General features: G+C 41.9%; 1 protein-coding gene across 1 annotated transcript; it reads left to right on the forward strand.

Annotated features, from left to right (window-relative positions):
- Positions 1-479: 479 nt before the first annotated feature.
- On the forward strand, positions 480-9952 carry LOC308312124 (nuclear receptor subfamily 2 group F member 6-like; the record flags this gene model as incomplete). Its single annotated transcript, XM_080794518.1, has 2 exons — positions 480-726; positions 6736-9952. Coding segments are annotated over 2 exons (522 nt in total), but the record flags the coding sequence as incomplete, so codon positions are not given.
- Positions 9953-12000: the final 2048 nt, after the last annotated feature.

The raw sequence follows: 12000 nt of genomic DNA on the forward strand, positions 1-12000 counted from the left end.
TTTTTTTAGAATCTGATTTCGGGTCAGAATGGAAGACTGTCAGGATGTAGAAGACATTTTTTTAGAATCTGATCTCGGGTCAGAATGGAAGACTGGTCAGGATGTAGAAGACATTTTTTTAGAATCTTGATCTCAGGTCAGAATGGAAGACTGGTCAGGATGTAGAAGACATTTTTTAGAATCTGATCTCGGGTCAGAATGGAAGACTGGTCAGGATGTAGAAGACATTTTTTTAGAATCTTGATCTCGGGTCAGAATGGAAGACTGTCAGGATGTAGAAGACATTTTTTTGAATCTGATCTCAGGTCAGAATGGAAGACTGTCAGGATGTAGAAGAATTTTTTTAAGAATCTGATCTCAGGTCAGAATGGAAGACTGGTCAGGATGTAGAAGACATTTTTTTAGAATCTGATCTCAGGTCAGAATGGGTCATAAATAAAGTACCTTGATTTTTTTAACCCCTCCCTCCCACCCCACAGGTGGCGCTGCTGCGGCTGAGCTGGAGCGAGCTGTTCATCCTCAACGCGGCGCAGTCGGCGCTGCCCCTCCACATGGCGCCGCTGCTGGCGGCCGCCGGCTTCCACTCGTCGCCCATGTCGGCGGAGCGCGTGGTGTCCTTCATGGACCAGGTGCGCGTCTTCCAGGACCAGGTGGACAAGCTGAGCCGGCTGCAGGTGGACTCGGCCGAGTACAGCTGCCTCAAGGCCATCGCGCTCTTCTCGCCAGGTATTAACCCATTCTGACCTGAGATCAGATTCATACAAGGTTTCCACTGGACACACACTGGTCTGATTAACCCATTCTGACCTGAGATCAGATTCTAAAAATGTCAGTCGTTCTTCGATTTTTCAAAAATAGCAGACCTACAAGCTCATAGCGCGCCACTCGGTGGCGTGCTATGAGCTTGTAGATCTGCTATTTTTCAATAGCTAAAGCATAACATGATGCTAGCACCAAAATGGGTTCCCGTTCAGAATGGGTTAAAAACCACAACGTTGTTGCTGGTAGTTAGTTAGTTACTTTATTGACACAAATGTATAAAACATTGGGTCCAAACAATAATAAAAAAACCCATGAATCAAAAACTTTCAAAAGGTACAATACATTAAAATATACAATACACAGAAACCCTTTACAACAGGAGCTTTCTATTGCTCCACAAGTGACAGGCAGGCATGTAGCATTATGCAAAGTCATTCTGTTAGTGCCCACAAAGAGTGAGCTCAAATCAATACCCTCATGTCCATATTTCTCTCTGATATCTTGTGTGAGGGGACAAACCAGTGTGTGCTGTTCGTTTTGTATACCAGTCTCACATTGGCAAAACCGCTGTGCAGGTGGTATGCGGCTCCATCTTCCCATTTCCACACGCAGTCTATGAGCGGACAACCGAAACCGTGTAAAGGTTATCCTCAAATAGTCCTCAATGTAAGGTGTACTGCTGGTGCTGGTATAGAGTGGTACAAGAGTGTCCCTATTGGGCCTCGACCAGTGTTGTTTTTTTTGGCAGCAAATTTCAATTGTTTTTAGTAGTCTTTGGACTGAAACTTAAATTAGTTTTAGTCAAATTTTAGTCACCTGGAATGTGTTAGTGGTAGTCTAGTTTTAGTCGACTAAATGTCATAGGATTTTAGTCGACTAAATCTACAGTTGATTTCGTCGACTAAAATGTATTTTGATGCTGTTGTGTTGTTACACTTGATGAAAATAGCTGATCTACAAGCTCACAACGCGTCGCGCTTCGACGCGTTGTGAGAGCTTGTAGATCGGCTATTTTCAGCAAGTGTAAAATCTGTCATTACGACGGCATCAAGGCCCGCCAAAATACATTTCAGTCGACTAAATCGACCATAGATTTCAGTCGAGTAAAATCTCATGATATTTAGTCGACTAAACCATTACAGGTGACTAAAATGTGACTAAAACTAAATGAAAGCTATTCAAGAGACCATGACTAAAACTAAAATCTAAATGTGCCGCCAAAAACAACACTGGCCTGAACATATGACAGTTCTTTTTGCAATGTGAATATCCTTAAAAGAATGGGGTCCTATTATAATCGGGGACGAGACTATTTGACATTCAATGTTCTTTTTACGCAAATGATTATTGACTATTGTCTTATAGATAGATAGATAGTTTTTAATGTCCTACATAATAAGATGCCCGCACGGGCTTACAAGACACAATTTTACATAACGCAGTGATACATCATAAAACAAAATATATAGACAGTTACTTAAGGATACAACGTAACTGCTCTATGAATTTTCCTAAAACAAAAACTTCATTGCTGCAACAACCAATTGAACATAAAACATTCAGACATCCAAAACAAATCTGGATTCTTATCCTGAATTTCTATCAAATGAAGAGTTTCTTAAATCATGGCATATAGTGGGACAGTAGAAAACAAAATGAAACTCGTCCTCTACAACGCACCAGGTCACAAAGAAAACACACAGTCGCTGCTCCTCAGGAATGCCAGTGTATCTGACGATTCGTCTAGTATTCGGGACAACACGGTACTGAGTACTACCCGCGTGTTTTCTGAAAAACCTGTTTCTATGTCGGTGGTTCTCAAACATGTTCATGTCCAGGACCCCAAAAAATATATGTAATCGGCCGCCGACCCCCGTCTGAAAATATGTGGTTCCAGCGACGCTCCCAGAAGCAAAGATTTGAGTTAAAAACATTGGCTCTGAAAGAATATATAGTCAAAGATTTGTGCCACATTTTAACGATAAAAAAAATAAATAGCAGACCTATACAAGCTTGTAGCGCGGCTATGAGCTTGTAGATCTGCTATTTTTCAATAGCTAAAGTTCAATAAGTGTGTCGATTCGGCATTGCGGAATTGCTCCCGTTGAGAGTGAAGAACGTTCGGGATTAAAAATCTACCAGAGTGGAAAAAGTGCAAAGGTATCGGCATTAAAATCTACTTAAAGTACAAAGTACTCGTTATGCAGAATGTCCCCCTTCAATGCATAAAAGTCGTTTGAAAAGATCAGATCTACAAGCTGAAGTGGTTAATTTATGTTTTGTAATAATAATCAACATCTAAACTAGTAATTAACCCATTTTGACCTGAGATCAGATTCTAAAAATGTCTTCTACGTCCTGACAGTTTTCTGAAAAAGCTATGTTTCTATTGTCAGTCGTTCATCCGATTTTTTTCTCCAAAAATAGCAGATCTACAAGCTCGCTATGAGCTTGTAGATCTGCTATCTTTCAATAGCTAAAGCATAACATAATGCTAACACCAAAAGGGTTTCCCGCCCCCCAAAATGGATTAAAGTTGTCTTATATAATTGTAGTGGAGTAAAATAAAAATAAATGTTAAACTGAACTCGGACAGTCGTGCAAATGCAGCCAAATGGCCCCGTATTGGGACATTAATTTTTGTACACTCTTTGAGGGCCCGAAAAATAGAGAGCCTTGAAGAATCTTCTCAGTCAAGGTGACTGAGAAGACCTGGCCAAGTTAGATGCTGCGTTCTGTAGCTATAGCACCATCTTGTGGCGTAGTTAGGAAACGACATTCAGGTTTCTTTCTCTGCAGTAACTCGAGACGCTGTAATTTAAAACTGCAGCACACACACAGTGTGAAATACATTATAGATGATCTATTTTAAACAAAATAGTGAATCAATGGGACAGACAGTGACTCCAGCACTGGTGAAGTGGGTGTCGAGTTACCGCTGGTGGTTAATGTGCAATCCCTTCTTTAACCCATTCTGACCTGAGATCAGATTCTAACGCACAGATGAATGGTGGTTCTTTAATGTATTTTGACCTGAGATCAGATTCAAAAAATGTCTTAAATCCTGACAGTTTAAAAAAAAATAGCAGGCCTACAAGCTCATAGCGCGCCACTCGGTGGCGCGCTATGAGCTTGTAGATCTGCTATTTTTCAATAGCTAAATTATAACACAATGCTAACACCAAAATGGGTTCCCGTCCAAAATGGGTTAACCCATTCTGGGCGGGAACCCCTGTTGGTGTTTTAAGCATTGTGTTATGCTTTAGCTGTTGAAAAATAGCAGATCTACAAGCTCAAACTATTTTTGAAAAATCGTGAAAATGTGGCACAACTCTTTGAATATATATTCTTTCAGAGCGTTTTTACTCAAATCTTTGCTTCTGAGGGGTCCCCTGGAACAACATCTTTTCAGATGAGAGTTGGCGGCCAATTACAGATAATCTTGGCGGTCCTTGACATGAAAATGTTTGAGAACGACTGACATCGAAACATGGGGTTTTAGAAGACATTTGTAGAATCAGGTCAAAATGGGTTAATCACATCGAGGGAGACATCAGTCCTCTCACGCTTGCTCAAGTCACAGGATGTGCACAACTTCACTTACTAGAGCATGTCTGAAATAAATGTCAGAGCTGAAATCGACATTTAAATATGAAATAAACGCTTAAACATGTAGCTAAGTGTAACGTCGGAGACCACAGAAGTGAACCTTTCAAGCCTTTTTTTCCCCTTAACTCACTGTTTTCTGCAAGACATTATACTCTATAAGCCATATCTCCAAAACTGGTTGGTCAAACTGAACAACCAATATGTCAATTTGAAGCTATATGATTCCCTGCTTTCATATGATATGAAAAAACGAAAAAACATTTATGACCACAAAATGCAGCAAAACATTTAGAATGCTTGATTAAAAAAAAATAATCCATGATTGCCGTCTCGCCGTTGCAAAGAAATAATAAAAATAATAAATAATAAAAGGCTGTAACAAAGTATAGCACTGGGTTTCCTGTCTGTCCTGCTGACTTCTTCCAATTCTTTTTTGAGATGCTGATGAAAGTTTCTTTAATCTTAGCATTGACTAAAATGTATAATCATTTACACAAACACACACACACACACACACACACACACACACACACACACACACACACACACACACACACACACACACACACACACGTGTCCATAGTACATACATATCCTTCTGGCCTGGTGTGAGGTAGCAGAAGCCCAAAATAATGTCCACAGTTTGCAGCCTGGTGGCTAATTTGAGCACAAACGCCACCAGTTGGTTCGCGATGCTTGACTCTAACCAAGGCAGCGAGCACCCCCCCCCCCCCTCTCTCACACCATAATTCAGTGTTCTCTGGCTCGTTCATAATGTTGTGAAATCATCCGTTTTAGCTGTCCTAAAAACTAAAACATTTATCCGGGTCAAAATGAGCCCTCGATGGGGATCCCCAGCAAAAAAAAAAGATGTTAAACAGATCTCTTATGGTGGTCCCTGGCACCAAATATTTTAAGGGGGGGCTTTTCAGTGGCCAATTGAATTGAGTTTCTAAAACTCATTTCTCCAGGAACAAAACATCGCTAAACTTCAGGTCCATCCACGTTTTCAACTACCTTTTAGACTTTATTTTTAGACTTTTCCCAATTATTATTAACCCATTTTTGGCGGGAACCCCTTTTGGTGTTTTAAACATTATGTTATAATTTAGCTATTGAAAAATAGCAGATCTACAAGCTCATCATAGCGCGCCACCGAGTGGCGCGCTATGATGATAACTTGAACTTTGACCAAAAAGAAAAAGTAACGGACACAGTAAGTTGACTGTGTTGTTAACTTGTTTTGTGTTTCAAGTCTTTGTAATTAGATTTTCCCTACCTTATTAAATTAATGAAATCCAATGGCATCCTTGGGGGGACGGGGACGGGGGGGGGAATAAATTCTGTATGCTTTGGAAAATGTTGAATGTAATCAATCAGTAATGTAAGGCATGCCAGACCACCTGGTATGTTCTTTTAAAAGTGTCCGTTTCTGGACCCCTTTTGGTGTTTTAAGCATTACGTTTTGCTTTAGCTGTTGAAAAAGACAGATCTACAAGCTCATAGCGCGGCACCGAGTGCTGTGCTACGAGCTTGTAGGTCTGCTATTTTAGAAAAATCGTGAAATGTGTCGCAAATCTTCGCATATATATATATATATATATATATATATATATATATATATATATATATTCTTTCAGAGCGAACGTTTTTAACTCAAAACTTTGCTTCTGGGTGGGGTGCCTGGAACAACATATTTTCAGATGGGGGGTCGGCTGCCAATTACAGATATTTTTGGGGGTCCTTGACATGAAAATGTTTGGGAACGACTGACCGAAACTTGGGTTTTTCAGAAAACTGTCAGCATTTATAGCATCTAAAGGGGTTAAGAGAATGTATGAAAATAAGTCTTGGCTACTTATAAGGTCTTTATAAGGGCATTGCATTAGTATTCTTGGCCGTCAGGGTCACTGAATTACATGATCCAGCTGGCATCTCGGACTTCTTCCATTGCTGATCATGACTCTTTACGTAACCTGCCCACACAATATGAACCCATTCAGACCTGAGGACGCATCTGTGCCACCTTATGTAAGGAATAATACGTGGCGTGCCGCGCTACGAGCTTGTAGATCTGCTATGTGGCGCAAATCTTTAAATATATATTCTTTCAGAGCGAACATTTTTAACTCAAATCTTTGCTTCTGAGGGGGGGGGGGGGGGGGGGTCCCTGGAACAACATATTTTCAGATGGGGGTCGGTGGCCAATTACATATATTTTTGGCGGTCCTAGACATGAAAATGTTTGAGAACGACTGACACAGAAACACAGGGTTTTTAAGAAAAGGATGGGTTAAGTAACAATTCCGTCTCCTCCCTCCCCTTCCTTCTCCCACCCCCCCCCCCCCCCCCCCCCCACCACAGACGCGTGTGGCCTGACCGACCCCGTGCACGTGGAGTCCCTGCAGGAGAAGGCCCAGGTGGCGCTGACGGAGTACGAGCGCATGCAGTACCCCGGGCAGCCGCAGCGCTTCGGCCGCCTGCTGCTGCGCCTGCCCGCGCTGCGCGCCGTGCCCGCCAGCCTCATCTCGCAGCTCTTCTTCATGCGCCTGGTGGGCAAGACGCCCATCGAGACTCTCATCCGCGACATGCAGCTCTCCGGAAGCTCCATCAGCTGGCCCTACGTCCCGGGACAGTAGCCGCCGCCTGGACGAACGAACGAACGAACACACACACACGACCCGTCACCCACACACACACGTACGCATATGTCGCACACCCCCCCCCCCCCCCCTGGTGAAAGAGGTCTCCTTCCTTGGCCTGGTGGTGGTGGTGGTGGTGGTGACGACACAGACCCACAGGGAACCCTCCTTTTTTGAGTCATCACTAAAAATCCATCTGTGCGTGGGTTTACTGCAGACCCCCGGGGCCCAGCTGGCCATTATGTGTACTGTACACTCTTATTCCCACCCTCCATGAATCGAGCCCTCTTTTGTTTCCATACAAGGCCCCCCACACACACACAGATGGAGTTGTGGGGCTCTGTGCCAGGCTGTGGGCCTTGTCCTGGTGCCCAGCCCCCCAGTGGGGGTCTCAACAAGGCCAAAAGGCCAGCTCCTGTCCTGCTGGGCGACCGATATGGCCCGTCTCAGAGCCCTGCCATGCCATGCCACGCGATGAGGACAAAGGATGGATCCTCCCACCGTGGCATGCAGAGGGCGCAGCACTGCCTCTCCTTCGCTACAAATACATACTTGTATTCTGGCCAGTAACGCCCCGCCGTGCCATGGAAGCTTACCAAGACAATGTTGCTCCAGCCTGGACTCATTTTTCCATTCGGTTGTGATATGGTGGTGACTTTGATTAAAAAAAAAAAAACGGTACATTCAATCACCGGTGGAAAAAGAGCAGTGTGGTAAACTGCAATTAAAAAACAACAACTGGGGGGTCCCCAGTAAGAATTGGGACCATTTTTGCCTCAAGAACCTTTGTCCTGAGAGACTACACATCTGTGCACATCTGTGTCAAAGTTCAGACAGGTAAGGGTATTGACCATATTCATATTGACCCAGCTTACTGGGGAGTGTGTGTGTGTGTGTGTGTGTGTGTGTGTGGGGGGGGGGGGGGGGGGTGGTCTTCCCACCCCCCCCAGAGTATAAAGTAAGCGCAAAATGGACACAATGTGACTATGGTACATGGCACTAGGTGAGCCAAAATGAAAACTGGACCAAGGAGAAACCACCAAAGTCTATCACATTATCACTTTTTAAGATTTAATCAAATACAAAATACACGTGAAATTGTGGAATCCAGCTTAAACGAAGCAGTTAAAAAAAGCTGGTGAATGGACTTCTGACCTCCCGGTTATCTGGCTGACGGAAAAAAAAAGAAGAAAGAATCTTGTTTGATTTTTCACTGTAGTTGAAGAGAAGATGGCCACAGACGAATGGCGACAGACTTAATACCTCACAAAGACATCAGAATGCTTTAGTCTGATCATTTCCTTACAGCAAGCCTCTGAAATTGTCCTTTTTTCACCACAAGCCGCCTTCTTTTTTGATGAATCTTGATTTGGAACACTTGTGAAATATGAAAAGTCTTAAAACAAAAAAAAAAGCCCCAAGCTTAAAAAAACAAAAACATGACTCTTTTGTTGTTGAAAGATCCCGAAATGGTTGTTTTAATTTGTCTCGAAGCAGGAATATGTGAGAAACTCCAGACGACGTATACAACTAAAAAGAACTGTGTCTGACTGCCTGATTGTTTGGTACTAAAGGTTTTTTTTCTTTTTTTTAATGGATGATGGAACAACACAGATTTGCCATAATCAACTTTACCATTTGGAAATCTATCAGAGGTTTGCTCGAGTCTTTACGATGTTTGTGCAAGAAAAGAACGCAACAATTTATTGAAATGTGTGTATGTGTATATATATATATATATATACAGTATATTGAGGCCAAGTCTTTCTTCTGCATGTTAAAAGTTTTGTTTTTTTCGATCTGTTCAGTTCTGTTTCAAATAGTTTAATTCTTTACACGGTGAAAATCTGAAGAGGAAAAAAAGGTGTTCTTTTGAGTGTTTAAACATTTGGTTTTTTTTCTTTCTTTTTTCTTAAAGTAAATATTTACATAAAAATACCTCTTCCATCTGTCGAGATGTAAAAAAAAAAAAGAACTAAAGCCTGTTGACATGTTTTGTCGCTGTAGCCAACGGAGTCATTATGTTATCACTGCATTCAAATACACATTATCAACCGTAATCAAGACGTTGGGGATATGGCCATATTGGCCATACTGACGTTGTTTGTTTTTAGCGATGGCGCTCGGCTGTGTTCACTTGGAGCGCCCGCAGGGCATGGAAAGTAGGGGGGGGGGGGGAGACGGACTAATATTTTCTATTCTGTGCCTATCGGTACGCAACTCGAACGGCGCTGAGTCGGTTCTGGTGGCCGTCGCGACACTCTGCGCGGCGACTCGCTCGGCGGTACCTCACGTGGCTCTGCGCGGCGACTCGCTCGGCGGTACCTCACGTGGCTCAAGGCCGCCAGAGACTCTTGTCATGGTCACAGAAAGCAACGTGAGCTCCCTAACGTGTCGGTAGTTTCCTAGTATGTCTGATTCAAGCGATATTACACGAGAGGGTGTCGTTAATTAATGGCACACCTGCGTTGCTGCAAGAATGAGGCAAAGGCGAGTTCTGTACGCAGCGCAGAAGTGCCATTAATGACAGTAACGCACACCCTCTCGTGTAACATCGCGATTATACAACGGTTACCCTTGAAACTGAGAGAGAGTCTGCGAAATAAATCATAATTTCAACCAGCCACCTACAACCCACAAATGTCATGATGCTGGTTTGACGCAACCAATCGGATTCAGCTTCCTCGAAACGAGCTGTTGTATAATTATTAATGTCACAATATTGGCTCTATATTCATAAGCTGATCACGGACATATTCTTGATTGTAGGCTGATAACATTCGAAGTGCGTGCTGCAGCATAAATCACTTAACCCATTTTCGGCGGGAACCCCTTTTGGTGTTTTTAAGCATTGTTATGCTTTAGCTATTGGAAAAATAGCAGACCTACAAGCTACGAGCTTGTAGGTCTGCTATTTATTTTTTTTATCGTGAAAATGTGGCGCAAATCTTTGAATGCATATTCTTTCAGAGCGAACATTTTTAACTCAAATCTTTGCTTCTGGGGCTGTCCCTGGAACAACATATTTTCAGATGGGGGGGGGGGGGGGAGGCAAATACAGATAATTCAGGGGGTCCTTGACATGAAATATTGAGCACCACTGATACATAGAAACATGGGGTTTTTCTGAAAAATTGTCTTCTAAAATTGATTTAGAAGATTTTTTTCTTTTTTCAATGTCCGGTCTAAATGGCTTCAAGCAACCAAATGGCTCTCCCCTCTCTGCTGAAGAGACGTTACTGGACATGACTCTGACAGATGGACTGCACTTGGGAGTGTATATACAGTATATATATATATATACAATGCCAAAATGTCCCCACTACCTGAGGAGGAGCTGAAAAGGAGGACAGGGTCCAATGTTCTGCTCCGCCAGGATTTACCTCACGAGGGTATTTCAAGAAGCAATGTTTTTTTTTTTTTTGCCAAAGGTATAGCTTTCAAAGCCCCATCACGTGACGGGACACAACCTGTGAAATCATTTCCGGATGTTTTTAGAATTTGACGTTGCAAATCTACACAAAACCATGAACGGTGTCGTTTTCTCTGGAGAAAGGAAGACGGTTCAGGCTTCTTGAAATATCCCCTGGCCTTTTTTTTTTTTTTACAGTAACTTGAGATATTCTTCCTTTAACTCACTCAACTCCTTTAAAATCTCACTCAACGAGTTCCTATAAAGAACAGAAAGAAAAAAAAAGATAAATGTACTATTACTGTTTTTCCTACGTTTGTGTTGCTGAGATGTCTAGTTTCTTTTTTTTATTTTCATGTGTATGGAAGCATTATTAAAAGGCCAGAATCTAATGGTGAGCTTATGATTTTTGTTTTATTGTCTGGGGGGGGGGACAAGAATGAAAAAATGACACATTGACACTTTTAACATTTCATATAGGTATGAAAATGCTTGAGACTTTAATACCGTATACTGAAAAGCAATTTATTTGATGATGTTCAATCTCTCAGTGGTTACAATGTCTTATTTATTACATATTTTATAAATTTCTATACAAAATGTCACTTTTGGGGTATTTCTTCACTAAAACTAGAATACAGTGTATCATCATATCTGTTGCTTTATCCACTTAAATCTCTTAAGGGGTGTTGGAAAAGGAACTTTATTCCAAGAAAGCTAAACCAGTTCTGACCAGTTCTGACCAACAGTGCACCTATATTTGATGGGATGGCATGGTTACTAGTATGTGCATTGTTGTAATAAGTTGGAAACCTCACATCTTAAATGTCTTTGAAGAGCATTAAAATGGCATGCGACAAAGGTTAAAGGGATAGTTCAGATTTATTTCTTACTTAAGCTGTATGAAATACTTGCCATTTTTGCAAGTGCAACTCTATTCATTGATTGTCCGAGTCCCGTGGTGGGAGTTCTGCTCTGGTTTTGATTAAATATTAAGTCGTTTTGTGAGGGGCACTGGTGGGGCCATGCATTAAAAGTAAATTAATCCACAAAACTAACGTCATTTGTATTGTTGACCTATTTCTAAAATATTAGTGCAACTTTCACTCTATCACATGAAACTATGTTTTTTGTGTCCATATCACTACGCAGGGCCAGATTAACCCCCATGAGTGCCCCTGTGCAGATCATTTTTAATGCCCCCCCTCCCCCCCATAGCGCGGACACGACCAACCCCGAACACATGGAACACAATATATGCCGTACGATATGGGCTATTAGACGAGCGTCTAAAAATAGGATAAAAAACATCTAAAAATAGACGTCTAAAACGCGTCTAAAAATAGGCGTGCGGAAATGGAAATGGAAATTGCGGAAATGGAAATTGCGGATTTTCTTTTTCATTTTTTCATTTTTTTCAAATCCTCAAAAATGATGAAAAACGGCGCGCTATAGTATGCCGTACGATATGGGCTATAGCCCACGGTCCAAAATGATGAGAAACGAGGCTAACTTTTTTTTTCAAAATTTAAAAAAACATGGGCTATAACCCATCGTTTTTGTCATTTTGTCATT

This window comes from Protomyctophum bolini (genome assembly GCF_963924005.1).
Source record: "Protomyctophum bolini genome assembly, contig: SCAFFOLD_875, whole genome shotgun sequence".
NCBI lineage: Eukaryota > Metazoa > Chordata > Actinopteri > Myctophiformes > Myctophidae > Protomyctophum > Protomyctophum bolini.